The 21,068-nt window shown below is 39.1% G+C and overlaps 1 protein-coding gene across 5 annotated transcripts in view; it reads right to left on the reverse strand.

Annotated features, from left to right (window-relative positions):
- ESRRG (estrogen-related receptor gamma) overlaps positions 1 to 20,552 on the reverse strand; it is a 126,187-nt gene extending 105,635 nt beyond the window's left edge. For 4 of the 5 annotated variants that reach the window (XM_010134910.1, XM_010134908.1, XM_010134907.1 and 1 more), the window contains exons 1-2: positions 20,129 to 20,552; positions 8,898 to 9,014 (exon numbers count right to left, since the gene is read on the reverse strand). In XM_010134910.1, coding sequence (XP_010133212.1) covers positions 8,898 to 9,014; positions 20,129 to 20,531 — 520 coding nt within the window. In that variant the 5' untranslated portion in view covers positions 20,532 to 20,552. The remainder of the gene's footprint in view (positions 1 to 8,897; positions 9,015 to 20,128) is intronic. The other variant, XM_010134912.1, reaches the window with a different exon arrangement.
- Positions 20,553 to 21,068: the final 516 nt, after the last annotated feature.

Raw genomic sequence — 21,068 nt, forward strand, 5'->3', positions numbered from 1 at the left:
GGAAAGAGACTCGCCTCATAGTTTCCCATTTCTGTCATGTAAATACCCAAAGAAAATAAAAAGAAAGAAAAAGAAGGAAAAAAGAAAAAAAGAAAGGGCGGGTTAGATGAGAGCTCTTATTAGAAGAGTTAGTAGGCATGGCAGCATTTGACATAATGACAATTCACTGCTGAAGATGACATTTATTTCAAATTTCAGGCTGTTGTCTTCCAACCACAAAAGCCACATTACAAACTGCAAATGAAATAATATTCCAGCCTCACACAGCAACTCAGTGAGGAGAAGTGACAAGGACTCACCACTGGTTAAAAACACCTCCAGCTTAAAAATGGACATGACTGACCAGAGAGAAGACTGTGGCTTACAGTAACATCCCAATAAACCATGATGTTTCAAACCTTTTTTTTTCTTGAAGGATAGCTGAGAGATAGAATTATGAAATATTTGAGGGACAGCACTATGTGAGGTCAGAGGTAACAACTGTACATGGTAATTTTAGTGCTTCTCAACACGTTCACTGCTTTGGCTGAGTGAAGAGGCCAAGAAAGTTCCTCAACCTCCAAGCCTTTTGGTGCCAATCCATGCCAAGCAGCAAAAGCCTGCCTTACATCTGCCACATGTTCTATTTAGCAGCACCTCCATCATTTCAGCACTTCACCCCAAATAACCCTACCCTGCATCCTGTTGTTTCTACTAAGATTTTAGGCAGCAAAAAGTCTTATCAAGGAGATGCGAGCAGTGCACAAGCAAGGTCCAAGTAAAATACAAAAAGGAGTTGGCTCCAAAGCGGCATCACGTGACTGCTAAATGCACCTTCCATCTGAGATGCTAAACCTGTTCCGCTCAAGCTGAGGATGTGCAGATACCTGCACAGCAGAAATAGAGAAAAGTGAAGAATACAAAGAACGTTAATGACACTCTTTACAAAGAGTTTCATATAGGGCAGGACCCACACGTAAGAATTCACGCACGCTGCAATAAATGGCAGTGCCATATTGACGTATGTGTTTACGGGTGGCAGAGACCATGAATGAAAGGCAGCTATTTGTCTGGGAGCTCATGGGAAAAGATGCCATATCATACAAGGTCCTACATCCTTCAGACTTGTCTCTACCTTCCCTTATCACTTACATTGCTGTCACTGGAATTTCAGTGCATAAGCAGTCATTCGCAGGGGGCTAAATCCACCGAATATGTGTGTTTTTTAAATGGAATAATAATTTTTAGAAAATTAGAAAAATACTGCTTCCTTATTTTAGGATCAAAAGAAGAAATATGATGAGTGAGGATGTTCAGTTAACAACCTCAGACTGTACTAATATTTTCTCATCATAAAGTGATTAATTTTTAATGGTATTCCCATCTAAGTAGACTTGTGAATCTGCAGAATGTTCTCCTTCTGAGGAACTAATAGGTAAAGCATGTGCACTAAGAAAAATACCGTGGATTTTAATCCCATCCAAAATCTTTCAAACTCCCTTTTTTTTAATACCAAAACTACAAAGTATACAGCAAATATTCTCTTTGCTGATGCTTGCCTGGCTCTGCAAACACCTGCAGTCCCTGGGATTCTCACCAGTGACAACTGTGGAAGCAGAATCAAACCTACCACCCAATTTCAAGGAAGCTGCAGTTGAGCACGTCATCTGACCCCACGTCAGCAAACAGCTTTGACCCCAGATCTGCAGATACTAACATAAAAAAAAAAATTCACAAATCTGTGGAAAACCAAGACATGTAAATAGTTCTCAAACACAGATGTATAAACGATACTGCTTTCACTACATTCAATTCATACCACCTCTTTAATGAAAACAGAGTATTGGTATTACGGGACAATTGCAAAACAAAATTGTATCCAGAAAGACAGAAATTTTGTTTAAAGACTGAGCCCAGTGTATTGCTGGGACTTCTCTGTTTCATCCCCAGTGAGATTACAGGGACCAAAAGTGCTCTGAGGCAGAACACAAACCAGACTGGCACAACACTGCAACACAAGCACCGTGAGAATCTCTCTGGAGGCTGACAGCTGGTCTTAGCTGTAGCTACTTCTGGGTGACTTCTAAACCCAGAAACGATATCCACATCTCCAACATCTGCTTTTTCCTGAGTATTTTTTAAATGGACGAACAGAAGTGCTAGTTGCTTGAGCTCACTATAAGCACTAACCTGCAGTTGAACAGTTTGTCCTTCCTCCTCGGTTACAGCGGGTGGATAGTCATGAGCCATGTTTTAGGGCAGACAAATTGGGCTGTCAGTTCTAATGTGTGAACTGGGCTATCAGGCCACATTTCGGTTAGGAGGAAGGAGGCCTGCTTACGAACACCACCAACACTTAGAGATTAGCTTCTATTGTTTCCAAGGAGATTTAACAGGTCCCGGTATATATTAAACCAAGCACAGGTTGAGTGAAAAGGAGAGCAAGTGGGAAGGGGGAAGGAAAAGCGGGGGGACAGAGGAGATAAAAGGGAGGGGAAGGGGGAAATTGAAGGGAGAAAGAAAAGAGGAGAAGGTGGGAAGAAGGGGGGGCGGGCAATAAAAGGGTGAAGAGGGGCATAGAGAAGGAACAGTAACACTTCCAAAAAATATCTGCACTAGAAAGTAACTCCCTCCTAACACACAGCAACGGGTTGATATTCAGAAGAGACTTCAAGAGAAGATGCACTGTGTTATCTCTTGATGTTGTTACCCAGGAGCTTTGTTTAACATCCTGCATTAATAAAGGAGCTTCTTAAGTGTAGTATTACAATAGAGAGCATAAGAAATATCCCTGAGGTCAATGCCACTCTATTAACTGTCATCCTGTACAGAAATATTTTCTTTGAATACCATTAACGCTTTCTCCTTCCCTTTGTTCTAATTTCTGAAGGCAGCAGAAACTAAAACTTCCTCCACAATAATTTCTGCTTTCTTCTTGGCAGACTAATGGTATTAGACTTGTGAGAGAAATTTACCTTGGCAATGTCTTACGCACAGGTCTTTTGAAAGGAGATGTTGTTAGGAGGAATCCTATTAAGCAGGCTTTTTTGCTAGCCTCAAAACATAGGTGATAACACAATTTTAGTTACAAAGAGGATTGCTTAGTTTTATTTATTATTTTGAGGGAGAATCCATTAATCTGCTCCTGTGCGTATCATACATCTCTTTACGTAAGAGTAAACTCAAGCTGCCTATTCTCCTTGCTGTATCGGATTCATTTTCATAGATTGTCAAAGCCAGAAAGGATCAATATTATAATTTAATCCGATCTGGTGCTTAAAACAAGCCAAAGATGTTCATACAGTAATCTCTGCGTAATAAACTCGGTAATTTATGCTTTAAAATACACATTCCTCTTTAAAAAATGTTTTCTTATATTTGAATTAATGAAATCTCTCAAAGTGTGAAGCAAAAATACTTTAGAGAACTCCAATTCTAGCATGTTAAGAAAAAGTTTAACTTATGTGTTATAATCTTCCGGTTCATTTCAGTACTGTGACCATTTAAAATGTCCAAGCATTTTAAAAAACAACAGTGATTGCTTTTATTCAGATCAGTACTGAGGGAAAAAACTTAAAATACAGAATTTCTTTACACAAAAGGCAGATTCTACAACTGCCATAACACTGCCCCAGTCGACAAGTAAATGGTAGAGCTTCCTTCTGAACTCACTTTGTGGGACTGTATGAAACCTTTTAAAGAAACCCGAACAAACTAATGAATGAGAAACGTTAAGGGCTACCCAGTGAGTGTAAGCACAACGTGCCAACTGCGCTGCTGTGATAGGAAGGGTTCACTGGGGCCCGCTTCGCCAGATGTTGAGCCTGGAGAGTTTGTATTCATCTTTAGAGCCTGAATGAAGGCTAACGTGCTACCAACAGTAAAGATTCGCAGACACTAAAAGGCGTATTTCTGTATATATATACATATCTAAAAGGTACATCCCCGTAGCACGGACTGCTCAACCTGCCAAATGAACAGAAACCTAACATAGCTCCACCAGCTTCCATCAATACTATGCGAAGATCTGGCCTACCATTTTTAATAGCTGAACTAATTAAGCTGGATTTCTGACACTCTGTCTCTCCTAAGGGGTACAAACTGACTGATGATAATTTTTAAAGACTACCCATTCCTAAGGAAAATACAAATATATTTACATGAAGCAACCCAATTTTTCTGCCTTTTTATTGTGGTATAATTTACTTTTCAAATGAACTTAAATTTGTTTCCTTATGTATCACCTGCTTATGAACTACACTTTCTGAAATAACAAGCAATGCAGATCAGCCACTGCAAACAATCCATAAAAAAAATCCAGCTATCAGAGATGAGAGGTATATGGGAGATATTATGGTGTCAACAGCCCTTTAAAAAAATATGAACTAGGTCTGCTCAGAACTGTGGGAGCTCAGGGAGGAGACTGTATTTCGACTGGTCTAAAAGCTGCATCAGTGCCACTCAACAGGTTTCTCTCGGAACTGTAATTTTTAACTTTGCTACAATACAGGGACAGATAAAACCGAGGCTACAGCTTTGCCTCCATGGAGAAACTGAAACATATGGAACAGCATCTTGAAAAAATAGTTATATGAACGCTGCATCTGGAACAAAAAGTAATTCTATTTTGGAATAATTACTCCAGTGGAATTATTTCACATGGGCAGCTATTCTGAGCAAGATCTGCAGTATAATAAACTTGGAGTAACATCTTCTATCAGACACATGCTAGTAAATAGTAACAAGGCTAAAAGTAGAATTCAACCAGATTGACTAGCAACAGAAAAAAAGAAGTCAGATATCTACCCATCATTTTCCAAATCAACTTAGGCAGTTTTACATCAAACTTTCCTTCTTAGAAAAGAAAGAAAATAAAGCCCTTTTCCTCACCCCACCTAGCTGTATAAAAAGGAAAATATCTGAAACACCCAATCTTGAACATGAACAGATTTAATTCTACCACTTGAAGCAAACTAATCACCAGCTTCCAAAGTGTTCGGAAGGCTAAACTTAAAAAAACAATTATAAACCAATAGATCTGAAAGCTACAGAGTTTCTTAAAACTGTTCATTTTTTTTAATGGCAAATTTTTGTTGTCAACCCCCTCCCCCCAGCCTTTTAGCAACTGCAATATTATTTTAAAAAAATCACTAGGGATAAATTTGAAAAGTTTCTTCCTAGACTACACGAGAATCTTTACGTTGTTTCATCAGATCCTGCGAATCTGTGAGATTCTAACAAAATGTAAGCACAGTCAAAGAAACTGTGTTTCAGGAGAAGAATCAGTTGTGATCCTGGCAATCTGATTTTTCATAATACGACACAAAAAAATTAAAAATAGAAAAACCTAAAATTTTTTCTTTGACTAAAGTGCTTTCTGCTGTGCTGCTAATAACCATTACCCAGGAATGTAAATGAAAATATGACACCCTCGTATTTGTCGTGTGCTTAAAAGCTCATCACATCTGCTGAATGCTTCAGTGTAAAGCAAAACACATACTCGGAAAAGTCCATACTCCAGACTCATGTTTTCAAGTAACAGTCCATGGGCTAAACCAAAATGAAGCGTTCCTCTGGATCAGTCTGTACTAACTTTCTTGTGCTGAACAGTAACAGATGCAGACGGGAACCAGGATTCAACCCCGCTCCAGCTCAGCCCGGTATGACATTGGTTTACCCTTCCTTCTCTCACATCTGGCCTACAAGTTACAGATGGTGAAGATTCTTGATCTAGGTGCTTCTGGCTATGTCCCATTGGCATCCTCGAGAACATGTACAGAAATTCCCCACTCCACCCCGTATGCCACGTGACCAGAAATCCAACTCCCTCCCAGGGTCTGATCCCAAGACGTGGCTCCAAAACCCTAACACTGGGTCTCCTGCAGAAACATCGGATGCTGCGTGAAAAGCACCATCATCTTAGCCCAATAAATGATTTAACATGCAGCTGCCATAAGAGGGGCCACTCTATATATTTGCTGTAAGTGGTTTTCGGACCTTACCCTAAAAGCTAAAATAAAACTCAGGATATTTTTCCAGACACTGTGCTTTCTATCATGAATTTTATGTGACAATTCACAAAACGACAATGTAGTAAAGTCCTTCCAAATGTGAAGGGAAGCACAATGTCTGATAATTGTATCATTTTAGGATTACATTTAAAAACTGTTAAGGAAAATTTCTAGAAGAAAACTCCCCACTACGAGGATAAGATTTCTGAAGAAGATGCACACCAGCAGATGTGCTGAAGTTCTTGTAAGGAATGGTGCTCCTCTCAAAGCTGCTTAAACTTGATTTTATTTCAGGTCTGCAACTAAATTTTTTTTGTAAATAGATTTAGGCTGTCAATTTCCAGGCATGCTGTGCCATCAGCGTGTAGAGACTGCTGCGACAAACGTGGAGGCTGCAGCAGCAAATTTTATTATAAACTGGTAATTGAATTGAACAGGTTTACATTTGAATAGATTTACTGCAGCATGATCTCTGACATGCTGCATGGGACTGAAATCCTTGTCTGTACATAAAAATACATTTAAGATAAAGCAGGAATTATTTCAGCTCCCTTTAAGCCTATGCTAATCACTAAATTTACACCACTTTACATGTGGAAGAAGTTAAGTATATGATCTTTCTTCATTCGGTGCACAAAGCCAAAAAACTCATCTCCAGACTTTCCTGTAGGTACAAACACCACCACCTGCCTCCAAAACTACCTTCCAACAAGAACAAAAGGAAAAAAAGTAACTCTATTCCAATCGCAGTCCTAAAAGTGTACTATGGAGCAGTACGGTTTCAAAAGTGAATGTGGCCACTAAAGCAGGAAAGAAAACAAAACGCCCTTCTAGGGTCTTTTAGGCTGTAGGTAAGCAATGCCTGAAGAGAAGGTAAGCTCACTCTCCCCTAGATGAAAAGATTGAGTAATTACAAATATGGAGAAACCTTACTGTGCCTTGACAGAAAAACTCACACTGTACTAGTGGAAGAACTAGGATGTGCCCAGGAGTGGGGCTAACAAAGGAACCTTCTTTTCAAAGGAATTAGTTATTTTGTCATTGTAGAACTTTTAGAAAAAGAGATGTACTTTAAAGCTAGACAATTTATGAAATTCTCATTAAGAAACCTTGTGGGATTGATTTGCATCCATGGACAACGATCATTCATACAAAAAACCCAGTTCACAATGTGCATCTGAAGTGTCTTAACTAAATTACCTCAGTTAAGAAAATCATATGCAGAAAAATAGAAAATCTGCACACAATTTTGGTTACTGAGATAATTACTCATTTGTAAGTCACTTAATTTCCTCATGCAGTCCCAGAAGCTGCACACAGAGTTTAATAATATATTTGCTAACAGGTGTGCAATGGTGCCCTCAAAATTTAAAAGAAAAGGTCTAAACCAGTTCATCTGCAGGTACTCTTGGTAGCACTGTTTTGTTTCCAAACAAGTCGCTCACTACATCTGTGTATTCGGTTACTAGTGATAGGGAGCTTTAACTTACTAAAAGAAGATACTAAGCAGCACAGTCCCTGTCCAAAGGTGCCATACTCAAGACATTCTTTTCTTTCTATGGTTTATCTAAGCATCACAATTTAACCTTTAAGTAACTGTTCCAAGTGGTCAGTTGTATGAGGGTTTTGGCAAGTAAAGAACCCTCCTCTCACCACTGGAAGAGAGGGTCAAATCCTGCCGCTCTTACCGAGGCAAAATCCCCATTGAATCTGACAGGAGTTTTGCTCAAGGAAGACTAAGGACAGCAGGATTTGGCTCACAGGATCATAGCATCTGCCAAAGCAGTTGCACAGAACAAGGTTTATTCTTAGCAAGTATAATCCAATAAGAATATGTCTGTAGGTGCGTGATAGACCTAATTTGTCCATCATCTCTCCACTGGTCTATGTTGTTCTTGCATTTTATCCTGATAGCTTGTAAGGAATGGTGCTCCTCCTTTAAGTATACTTAAACCTGTTTTAAACTACCATCAAATTATTTGCAAAAATGAACCATCTATTAAAGCTGATGTTTTAAGCACTGGCAAAGCAAAATTGCATGGGACTATTTTAAAGTCGTCGTTTAACACGAAATACTCTACACTAGAGACAGTATTTAGAAAACGTTACATTGATTTCCTTTTAAAAGGTTAGCTCAGAAGTCCACGACATCTTCTGTTATTCTTTCTTGGTGGTAACAGTGCACTACAATAATACTATATACACTACAATAATACTGTATACACGCACATAACACTGTACACACGCACATAAAGGCATATTTTTGCATATACAATAACAGCAATAGAAGTGCATAACAGGTGACCAAGATTTAAGGAATTGCCTCTTTCCTTAACATAGATGAATCAGTTTCCAGGTGAGATAGTATAATTTCTTGGATACATTTTCTTACATTTACCTGTTATTCAGCGTCTTCAAAATGTAACTGATGAATTAGAGCACTCAAAGTATACTTACAGTGAGGGACAGGGGTTCTCACACATTTTAAAGAAAAAAGAGGGGTGGATTCTCCTCTTCTGTATGCCATTATGTGCTCCAGAGTAGTTACAGTGACTTCAGTAGACATACTCAATATTTATACTTGTTTGTTTGAGATCAGAAGTTAAGAAAAATGAGAGGGTATATTCTGATCATTACTCTATTAGTTACCTACTGAAGGAGACTGAATGCTGGGGTACATTTTGCTGGGCTACACGTAGTTAGGAATACTGCAGAGAAGATGAACTCTTTGTAGAAACATCGTGATTCCATAGCTTAGAAACAGACTGTCAGGAAGAGCAAAGTATGTATCTAAACTGCCTTTACAATACCTGCTTAGAATACTCGCTGATCTCTCTTCTTTCCTGATTGCCCTACAACTGCTGCATGCGTTTGCAGAGAGATACGTATCGACTTGATCAGCCTTACCTTCTTTCAGCATGCCAACTTTTAGACACTTCATGAAGCGGCAGGCTTGGCAGGACTTGCGTCTGCGCTTCGTGATTTCACATTCATTCGTTGCTGGGCAGCTGTATTCTATGTTACCTGTAACAGAAGGTACAGGACAGGAGAGGTATTCAGAATCACTGACCGACCAACGCAACGGGTAAATGAAGTACTCAGACAATTGCTGTTGTGTTTCATTTTGGAACTTATCAAGAGTAAATAGTGCTACAGAAAGAAAACATCATTCAAGTAAAAATGAAAAGCCAAGGGAAAGGATAAGCTTTTTGACTTTTAAGTCTAGATTATATAAAAAAAAAATAAAGCCACAATTAATGTGAGTCTGAGTCTGGCTCCATACATGGTCCCCCGCAAAATCCTTCACGTAGGTTATTCCTGATGGTGGGAGGAAGAAAATTTGTCATTTATTGTCTGTACCAAACCATACGCTTAGGCTCCTAGCCTGAGCACTCTTCATTTCCCTTTTCGTACTGATTTCATCAGTCTTTCTTTGTCTAGAACACAAAAAGGCGACTATCATGCTTTATTGTACAATCAACTGTAACAGGTACTATGGAGCTTCACCGTTTTCCTACCCCAGCAGCAGGCACAGTGTATATCAGGCAGGGCTCACCAGTGTTGCTGTCACCACATCTAGCACGTTCTGCCAGGACAGATCTCTCAGCCAGGACATTTCCCCTTCTCTCTATACTTTAGACAGAGTTCTTGTACTGAGAGGTATTAGAAATAGGCTCATTCCTACCAAGTAGTCAGAATAACAAAAACTGGGGGAGATGCTTGCCTCTGGCCCTTGCGACCCTCCTTAAGACCTAGAACAAGCTAGATCCTTCAATGTGAGCCCTCCTGGGCAAAGCAGCATCTCTTTTTTTTTTTTGTTGTTACTGCTTAGTACACATTTATCTTCAAAAATAAGGGAAAAAAAAAAAGCCTGAATATGAATGGGTAAAACAAGAATGGGTAATTTTCTTTACATTTTTTAAAACCATATCTTTGGGTATCCAAGTCCAAAAGAGAACATCTGTTCTCTCTTGCCCTAGTACCGCTGCACTTCTCATAAAACAGCTTAGCTCAGCTTATTCATCTGCCCAGCCATGCATCCTACTGCCCATGACTACATTCGGTATGACAGACTTTGCAGCAGTCAGAAGTTTCACCAGGAAACTGACTTTTAAATAAAGTATCTTCCCCATCAGCCTGTCACATCTTGCTTTAAAGGTATTTCTTTATTTTCTAACCCTTTCCCCCTGTGATTAAGTGCATTAGTATCTTAATGAAAATGCATTCTGTTTATTGCCCTCTTGGGAAGCAAGAGGTCATCACACCGAATGCATAAATTGTCATCAGAGACAGTCCGAGCATAATTGCAATTTTGCTGCTCCACGTTTGCTGCACTCAGGGTCCGTCAAAGTCCCCTGAAACATGCGCAGGTTCTAATAATTAGCATAGAGTCTGCCTGGGACCACAGCATTGATGAAATATTTCAGAGTTAATCACACTTTGTAAACACTGATTTATATTGACTACCTTTCTCCAGACTGATGTCTCCTCATTAAATATCACATTAGTGGATTGCAGGATTGCACAAAGACTCAAATGCTCAGCAACTGCTAATTCAACAGGAAGTAATACTTAAACCACCTACATCTATTGAAAATTGGTTAAGTATTTATGATAAAGGAGGTCTGCATGCTGCAATGTACATTCTGCCAATACAACCAGTGTACTTTGCAGAACCTTTTCAGGGTTTTGCAGGTTTTCTTCCTCCTGAATATTGCTGCACGACTGACTTAGCAACGCTGGCCAGTAAAACAGATCTTAGTATGTCTAAATGCTAATGGTTCTTGTTGACAAAACTCAAACTTCAGTTTAGACCTCTTCCCCTTCCTGAGCTCCTGAGCAGAAAGCTATTTAAGAAATCAAAGGATACAAGGGGTAAAAATTCCAGTACATCAGCTCATGCAAAACTTCTTTCCAGCAGGCATTAGTGAAGTTAAGAAATAACACTTTTGGAAGCATACGTTGGAAAGAATGGTAAGGGCAAGCTTAGAAAAAGATATACATTATCCACTCACGCTCTAACAAGGCATTCTTAGTGAGGCACAACCACTACACAGGGAGACCTTCAAAGCCTTTCACAAATTGCATCTAATTAACTTCACCACATTACTGTAATAAATGTTTAACCATCCCTATTTAAAAAAAAAGAAACAGGGATTCAGAAATGCTTTGCACAAGATCAAAGATACCTTTGCACAAGGTCAGAAATGATCTTGATCAAAAAGCTCTGTACTGAGGCAAGCAGAACACTCACAGTACAGCCAGAGCCCTTCTACGAAGGCACAGCTGACAAAGGTACAGATCCCAACACCAAAAAGCAGCATTCAAAACCAGAAAAATATAAGCAAGATGGCTTTTCTCCTAAGTAGGCACTTGCAATCCACACCCTGACATTTCAGTTTTGCTGTCTCACACAGTAAGGGTCTGTAGTGCGCAGCACATTATGCGCAGACAGCATAACGATTTTCCTGCAAATTCTTGCCACCTCAAGAACTCTAGAATCTGCTATTACTCTAGTCACTTAGACTCCCGTACTTGAGCTTAGAGGAGTAAACTGCTCTCAGTTTAGACTGCTTTACTTTAAGGAATTACAGTTTATAGCAGATGTTCAATCTTTATTTTTGATATGAGGAAATAAACTTAGAAGATCTTGGAAAGAGTTCCTCCAATGAACTCAGCAGAGTTGTGTAACTGGATTTATTGCTGCAGCAAAGATCCACCTCGTACCAATGACCACAGCTGGCTCCCCTAAAGCGCTTTAGCATTTTAGAATATGGCTAGAGCGGAGCAAGAGTTCAAGACAACTAACACTTTGTCACCACATATGAATGCAGTAATTTATCAAATATCCCCGTGGATAGACTTCGTTTTTGTCAGTGTGCTTTCCTCAAAATAAAAAAAAACCCTCATGGCATTTTGCAATGGATATGTACCTGGATATATATCATACTTGAACTGCTTTTCACCTAGCACTCAAAGTATTAGTGGATGTATTTTTGGTAAAAACCTAAATTTGCTGCACATTGCAGGTTGTTGGAGCTCTCATAATTTCTTATTTACTTCCAAACACTAAAAGTGAACAAGTTATTTTAAGGAGTGTTTGGGAATCTGTACTTCGTAGGTACACTACATCCATTTGAGATGCTCAGATCTGCATTTTATTTCAATGAGGAAGACTCAGAAGGAAACTTTACCAGTGACTTGTCTACTGAATGATGCTAGAGGCTGAAACTGAGCAGTGAGTAAGAGTGTAAGCTGAGTTTGCCCAGTGCTGTCAACAGCTGGAAAAATCAACATGGCAGCTCTGAGTCTTTAAACTGGGCTGACAAGAATGATCGAGCAATTTGTAACGTCTCCTGGCTGGTTTTCACAAAGGACTGGGCTCTGGTTACTTATTTCAGAGTCTTTTGTATCATTAGTTTGCAGGCAATATAATTTTCTCACTTGCTCCTTAACAGAAGCGTGCAGCACGCCGGCTGATAGAATAACAGCGTGTACGTAAAACTCCTGCCTGAAGTGCCAGGGGATAATTTGTATATTCCTTTCAGTAGCGTAATGGACTTTTACAGTTTGGCAGTTAAAGGGCTGAGTAATGTAAATTAGTATGATGTCTGAAAATGAAAATATATGTCAAATCTTCACTCCCCAAACACCCTGCCCTGTGCTGTAATAATACAACAGCATTCATGCAAGCCAAGTCCCTTTTCTCTCCTCACACACTGAGGAACATTCATTCAATTCTACTAATTTGTTAGATTCTATTATCTAAGCTAAAAGATGAGAAAATATTTCTAACACACGGTGCCTATCAAGAGCAACTGACTGAAAACATGATGCCATTTGCTCTTGAGAGAGCAGGTGAACTGCTAGAACAGAGAGGAATTAGTTACTCCTTCAACATAGTAATTTAATGCTTTAATCAGCTCATAAAACTGTATTTCAGTATTTATATTCAATAATGCCCCATTTTTCTCCCAAACTTTCTCTTTGAGCTTCTGTAACTTAATATATTTTTTCAGAAACTTGTATTTAAAAATCAAGTGTTCTCATTATTCTTAAGAGAGGCCACTGCCTTACTGGAGTTAAGTCTTTCTGCAGTATGGTTTAGCCCAGTTACCACCCTCATGCTCTGTTTTTGCAGGTGACAGACCCAAAGGAATACACCTGATTGTCGGTGGGCTAGCATGCATGAAAACTCTGCAAAAGGAAAGGTAGCCAGGATTACAGCCACAGGCCTTCTGGGAACTAATAAAAGAAGTCTTAGAAAGAGACAGGAGAAACCAAGCCATCACAGACAGTGAATTACAGTATGTTAGGTCACACCTTGATATGTAATCCACTCAGAACAGAAAATAATAGCCCCTGAGAAACTGAGGAGACATTGCTGTTGGAAAGTAACAGGCTAACTTAGGAAAAGAGGAAAAGAAAAAAAGTCCCAGATGGGCTTCAACACGTATTCAAAGTTTGTAGGTCTTAGTGAAGCTGAACTGAGGAAGTAAAAATATTTTCTCTCAGGTTAAAGTTTCAGTTCTTGCAGACTCTGTTCCCTACTCTGCAGTCAGAACTCAACTGAATTTAAGTGTAAGTAAATATTTTCACAAGTAAAAAGTATCAATAAGCTTTCAGAAATGGGGTCAGGTTGGAATGAGGTTTGACTCGAACCTAACCGAATCCAGTTTTGGCTGACAGATCTTTAGATGGATTCACTTGATACTGGAGATAGCTCTATGAATTATAGACCTATGAATTCTGCTACCTGTCATCTGGAACTGATTAGCCCTCAAGTTGACTGTATTCACAATTTTTCACCCAGATGGCTTCAGAAACAATATTGTGCACACAGTAACAGAACGTTTAAAAATTTGGTTCCTAATGTATTTTTTTTTAAGATGACAGGACCATGTGTGAAAGATTATGCTTACGTCTGTTGCTTGTGTTGTCTGTCACAATAAGAAATTTGGGAGAAACAGCTAGATCTTAAATAACTCTACAGTGTAAGATGGTATTTGACAGAGGAACACAGCCACCTTAAAAGTACCTTTTAAATGAAAATCACTTTGTTGAGTTCCTGAAAAGAAACCAATGTTCTTTGTTATCGAACCAAAATGTACTTAGAACTTCTAAAACGTATTTATTTATTTTTCTTTTATTCCTAGAAAGCAACAGGAATAAAGATTTAAAACAAAAATGGAAAGGTGGTGCTGGTTGGTCTAACTGCATGGCATTGTTGCAGCAACCTCTAACTTTAGGTAGACGCATTTCCAGCATCATAAAATTCACTGTAATTTTGAATATGAGGCTTAAAATAGGGGGTCTTCAATAACACTTGTAAGGCCCAAAAACCTACGATTCCCACGGGGCTCAACTTCTTGATCACAAACTGAAATGAAGGGCATTTACATCATCTTAAGAGAGAATCAACACTTTGAAGACACACACAGAACTGATGCCCTGCTGCCTGGGAGTCACTGAGGGTTGTCCAAGTCAGAACGACTGAACCATCTACATTTTGTTTGTCATTGTTTGTGAGCACACAGAACATCTCAGTCTGTAAAGCTGCAAACCAAACGACTTTCACAACAGCAAAAAAAAGTCATTAAAAAAAGTTACAGAAACTTTAGAATAAATCACTTGCTAGCTGAGACTTCGCATCTCTAGTTTTAGACTAGACAGAGTTTCCTAAGGGGGCTGAAAGCTTCAGAGATGTTTATAGAGATCTAGACCTAATCATAACAGCATTGATACATGCCACCGTACCAGTACCATCTGAAAACCACACCTCTGAGTATTTCTGATGGGTTTGAAATAGCATGCACAATTAGGACACTCACTTATTCCCTAATAATCTGAATGCAGCATATAACTTACAAGGCTGTAAGGAAAACAGAAATAATAAAGAAGGTAGAACCAACTGTATACTTTTAAACTTCTCTCTGGTTCTCAGATTCCAGCGTGTTTATATTTTATTGTCTCATCTTGCTTGGTTGCCACAATTACACAACGACATTATGACAGGATTAAAAAAATACCTTGGAAGGAATTAAAAATACTTGCTGACTGGTTTGGTTAGCCCACAGGCACAAAGAAATCAGGGGGAAAGGGAAGATATTTATCATTGCTTGCTTAAAATATTCTTTGAAAGAAACGCTGATGCACAGACTTTCACTTATACAAGGCAAGTGAATGATTTAATCAGGTAATGATGGATTCAGGTGACATTTAGAGTTAGGTTCACTGGAGGACTGCCATTTTAGCACCAGAGCCAAGGTCCACAGACTACTGCACCAAGATGCAAGCCTCCACCCTACCTTTCTATAAAAAACTATAATCTTCGCTACCAGTAAAGATGTTGAAAAGCCATAAAATCTTAGTTAATTTACTTTCATTTCCTCCACAGAAATGACGTGCAGCATTATAGGAGTCAGCTTTGAGAGACACAAATTAACCTTTGGAAGCCACTCTGGTCATGTGCGACTTCAAATCAAACTTTACGTTGCCCACTTTCAAATGTCACCTTACCTGAATTTACATAGCTAGATCTAACTTTTAAAGAAAATAAATATATTTACTGTAAATTGTTTGCATATTACAGATTGCATTGGCTTAGCAATGGGTAAACACTGTACAGAAGGCTGAACACAAAAGGGATTAACAACAGCTTTGAGTAACCAAAAAGGTGAACAAAGCATATAGCAGTTTAGTCTTGCTCCTAAGTTGGGCAGGCTTTGAAGACCACAGGCACTGCATTACTGCAGAGCTGTATAGCTGAGGGCTCTGAGGTGATCAGCATAAATGAGGATGGGAAACTGGTTCTAGTTCACGTCATGACCAAAGACAACAGTATTCCCAGGATGGAGTATTTCTTGTTTCTGTTGGGAGACACAGGCAACAACTCTCAGGGATAAAACTCTTAAACGAGGCGATGTGGGTATCCCTTCAGGGCTTCTTACTACCTACCGCTTTACTCGCCCCATGTATAAGCGGGAGACTATTGTCTCAACACTGTTCATCCAACAGTTTTTCCTTTAGAAAATAAACATACAAACAAACAAAAAAACCCTGAAGTCCAAGAACTACTGAATGCAAGATATTTTAGCTTTTGTGGGGAAAATTCAAACACTGTCCAAGGAAATAGTAAGTAAGCTCTAACACTTCTGCAACAGGAAGGCAACATATGAATACCTAAGACTTTTCACACTGCCTGTCTGAGATAGTTTGAAGAGTCCAAAGACAACAGTCCGGAAGATTTGAAGGGAGGGAAGAAGAAAGTTGTCTTCTAGAGAGATGAAGGCTAAAATAAAACAAAATAGTAAACTGTCCTTGAACTGTCTCTGTGCCCTATGGTCCTCCTACTAAAAGCAAGAATACCATTTCAATGCACTTGCAGAAATGTTTGTAACAGGCACTAAGTGATTGCATATTATTAATACAAAATATGTACTTAGTAGTCTTTATGATAACTGAGCAAATAAAAAAGACTAAGAAATGTACTTACACTAAATATTCACTACAAAATATCCAGTATACTAGACCACTGTGCTGAACACAAGATTTTGCACATAGCTGACAACTAAAAATTCTCTTTTTTCCTCTCTTTCTTGTAATGAAAGCTTGGTGTTTCCAAGATAATACAGTGCACAGCAAAAACTGTGGTGAGTCCCTAAAAATCAATGGAGCTGTAACTATTTTTAGATGTTGCTATTTTCTACTCTCCATCCCTGATGTTAAGCCAATTTTGGGGAGATCTGGCTGTGTGTGTGTTTCTGTGAGACATTTGCGATCAGCCACCATGTAAATTATCCCAGAAGCAAACTAAGAGCTGCAGCTGAGGGAGCACTAGGCTGAGCAGAAAGAACATCCAGCTCCAACATCCCTTATATGACTCAAAAGGGGGCAGAATGTCATTAGATTCTACTGTAAACTAAGACGACACCAATTTTGCACACTAAGCTGGTTTTTTGGGTGGGTTTTGTTTTGGTTTTTTAGCCAGGTCATTTCTTTTTTCTGACTTTTTCTAATTGATTTTTATCATCATCTATGCAATCTTTTCCACAGCCGTTAAAAATACATATTCAAAAGAAAAAATTACTCCTCCTTATAATTCATGACAGGGTTCATTTACTGTCTTTAGTTTTAAGAAAATTAGCAGGGATTGCAAGAGGCAGGAAGAAGAAGAGGAGAAAACCATCAGCCAGAAACAGACATTTTCTAGACTAAATTGCTGTCATCTGAAAGGGAAAGATAATCTCCATTACCCTTACAAACAGACACATACTCTGCATTAGAGCAAAATCCACCTCGTGTGAGGGGCTACTGGGTATCCTGTGATGCGCTTCACTTCTGTCTTACGTAAGATGCTGGTGGTGCACAGATACTGCGCCAGCTCTCCGAACAGATGCCTGTGGCTTTCAGCTACTGGGGCTTCAAGAGACTCATTTGAAACAGAAAGAATGGAAAGACTCCCATTGACTTGGCGGAAAGGACATCAGGCCTGACGTGAACGCAAGATGTGCTTCATAATCTAACTTTATCAGCTCAGTCTTGCTCTCACTGAAGTCAGGGCAGTTCTGCCCACATCTTCAACAGGAGTAGCACTTAGTTTCTACAAGTCTGAGCTAATTCAACATCTGATGAACAATTAACAAAAAAGGTTTGAGAAGTCAAACATTCTTTTTCACTAAATCTATAATTAAGTACCTGCCACAACTAAATTATTAGAATTTAAAATAAGCAATTCTTTGAGCCAAGACACGTTATCCTTACAGACACTCATTACAGTACTTCACTCTTCAGGTAGCCTGCTTTACTATTCTGCATTTATAAACTCCTTAGGGTTTTTCCTGTTTCCTCATTTTCTTATTTGCAGTTATGCAGTAATCAACTTGTTTAAAAACAAGCAGAAAAAGAATGTGATATGAACCAGAAAGTGAAATGATACAGGGAAGAACAACTTCTAGGAGCACTGGGACTAAAATCTATCATTCAGAGAAAAAAAAAAAAAAAAACCCTCAGGGGAATTATACTTCATGGAAGCTTAAAGGCAGAATTTGCCCATTCAAAGCATGAGCAGCAGCTTTTTCTTATATGCTTCTTGTCGCCACAAGCCATGGTTTGATTCAGCAAAGTAAGTAGTTTCCATTTACTTGGATGGTATCTGAAAACTCTTAGTAGTTGTGTTAGTAGACGCTGCCATATATTATGATGATAAGATACATCCTGTTCTTTGTTTCTTCATTACTGCTTTTCCGTTCGATGCTTGTTTTTACCTTACTGCGTAATTTTTTTTTGTCTTCACAGCACTGTCACCTGCTGATGCAGCTAGTGCCCTAACCATACTGAGACTTTTTGCACAGCTGCCAGTTCTAACTTGAGCTGCGTGGTCAAGTCCAGGTTGCTAATCTGGAGAATGACGTCCCTGTCTTGTGCTTCCATGCCCAGAAACTTGCTGTCTGTGGTGTGGTGTAAAATTGCAGGCTACCTATTACTGCCAGAAGTCAACACTTTAATCAGTTAACATTTCTGTGGCATTTTTTCATGCTCAAAATACAACTAAAATAATTGTGCATCCATTCAGTTGTATAGGACAGCTATTACATAGCTTTTAAATACCATTTATAAAGTCAGAGCTGCTAGTTGAAGTTAGCACTTGAAGTTTAACAAGCACAAAATACAAACTGCTTCAGTGGAAACATTTTTTGAGCTTTTCTGAAAATGTTCTTGAAGGTCAAGTTAAATCGCCCACCTCTTTTTTCACTTTTTCCAAAACAAAGACTTGAAATGAACATACTGTTTCTGCACACACACTCATGTTACATATGAACCTGCACCACTAAGAATTTTCACAGGTATGTTTGTTTGTGGCCTGCAAACATTTTAACACTCAGCTCCATTGGAACAACTGAAGACTAATGTTTCTTTTTAGTAGCTATAAGGCCATCTTAAAATGGGTACTTCATGCTGGTAGAAGGTCCAACTAGGAGTTAAATGGATGAGAGAAGAATAAAATGGATAAATTGAAATAACATTCACTATTTGTCTTATTAATTTTACATTAAATATAGAAAAATATATTTAACAAATCATCACCTAATGTTTCCAGTTTTGGGCAAAGTGACATTAGAAACTGAAACTAACTTCATGCTCCTTATCATAAATATTTTTTAAAAAGAAAACCAAACCATCAGATTCCATTGTCTTTCCCGTGAACGCCAGGTGCTCAACATCTATGAACATCAAGCAGGTTTTATTGGGGAGCCTAAATTTGGACTTAGCAACCTAATTTTAGTCTCTGAAGTTTGAATTTAATTTAATGTGACACCGTATTCCTGTACAGGCCAAGCTTGGCCTCATGTTCTTTAAATATAGCACCTTCAATTTTACTTGAAAGGATGATATCTAAATCAAAGTAGATGGTTATTTTGTCTCAATTGGTTCTGAAGCTAGAACAAGTGGTCATGAAAATTATCCCATTCGTACTAATATATGCCAAAATATGTGGCGTATTTGTAACAGGTATCAAAGGCAGATTATTGGACAGAGATTGAAAGCTGCCAACTTGCTCTCCTTAGAATGCCATCTTACAGTTATTTGTTGCACCTGTTTAAAGCCGCTGTGTATCATATGGGTGAAAGACCAGTTACTGATACACACAAAGCACCACACCATTTTGATCCCATTTTAAATGCACTGGTGCTTTAACAGAAATTAACTGGATTTCTGTAACAATTTAAGTATGGTAGTGGTGTAACTAGTAGCAAATTCAAGCACAATCCCTGTGTGCCAGGCACAAGGTGTGTTGAAGAGGCATCCGTAACAACCTTCAGAAAATAATCAGTTTTCTTCGCTACAATCGTTTATGGGAATCCATGAGAAACTCGCACAGAAAACAAATCTGAACGTGCACCGGATGGCTCCAGTGGTTTTCTGTTTTTCATAACCAAAATAAATGTGACAGTGGGCTTAACATGACAGATGGAACTCCCAAGAAGCCCAAAGGGGCTTTTTCACGAGTAACATCTGTAGGACCAAACACTATGAAGGATGAAAAGGTACAGTCTGAAGTCCTAACAGGATTTAGTCAAGGGTTGTACTCTTTCACTTTGAGCAAAAGAAAGAAAAGAGGTTTAAAGAATACCAACCTTGAATTGTCCTCTTGAAGAAAGCCTTGCAGGCCTCGCAGGAAGCCACACCATAGTGGTACCCTGATGCAATGTCACCACACACCAAACACAGTCTTTTGGGCATCGAGTTCAGCATATATTCACACTTGGTCTGTGAATCTTCAGCAATGGTACTGGAGCAGTCGTCATACCGTTTCCTTACGGGCCCGTTGCCCCCAAGCCCTGTGGCCGAAGGGTAGAGGGGAGGTGAGTCCAGCCCGTTCTGATGTCCATTCATGGTGGAACTGTAGCTCCCGCTGGCGTCTGAGGAGCCACCAGGGCTGTGGTGGTTGATGCTGTCCGTCAGAGAGGCAGGGCTCGACGGTTCCGTCTTGATGTACGACGAACAGCTAGAATCAATGTGTCGATCTTTGCTTGACATTCTGCAGAGAAGCCTGGAGTGAGGGGAGAGAGAAAGAAGAATCTGTGTATTAAAGACAGTGCTCTTTAAGGCTGCTCTGGAAGGGTTAGGGACTGCACATCATTCATTCATTAGTCAATACCTCTTGTTCTACATGAAGGTAATCAGCATAAGGGCATGACAGAGCTTTGTCAAAGCTCCAGACAGGCAGTAAACAAACTTTAAAGAGACCAAATCTGTCTGTTGTCCCCTCCACCTGCCCTCTGGGCTACCTGTCAACTTCACATCAACTCTACCTAAATTCTGAAATTGTCATCTAGCAAGTAGAAGAATTTTAAAAATCCTACTAGATGACTTGGCTATTAAATGCCTTCCTTTTTCCACTGGCACTTTCTGTAAATTCCATCATTATCAGGAACAAATATTTCCAAGTTAGATCACATACATTTTGTGCTTTCTAATTAATATTTGTCAAGACACTTGATTAAAACATGTATCCATCATCTATTGATCTGATCTCAGAATCAAATAGCAAGTCTCCCAGTTTTTTTTTTTTAA

Source organism: Buceros rhinoceros, unplaced genomic scaffold (assembly GCF_000710305.1).
Source record: "Buceros rhinoceros silvestris isolate BGI_N320 unplaced genomic scaffold, ASM71030v1 scaffold2034, whole genome shotgun sequence".
Lineage (NCBI taxonomy): Eukaryota > Metazoa > Chordata > Aves > Bucerotiformes > Bucerotidae > Buceros > Buceros rhinoceros.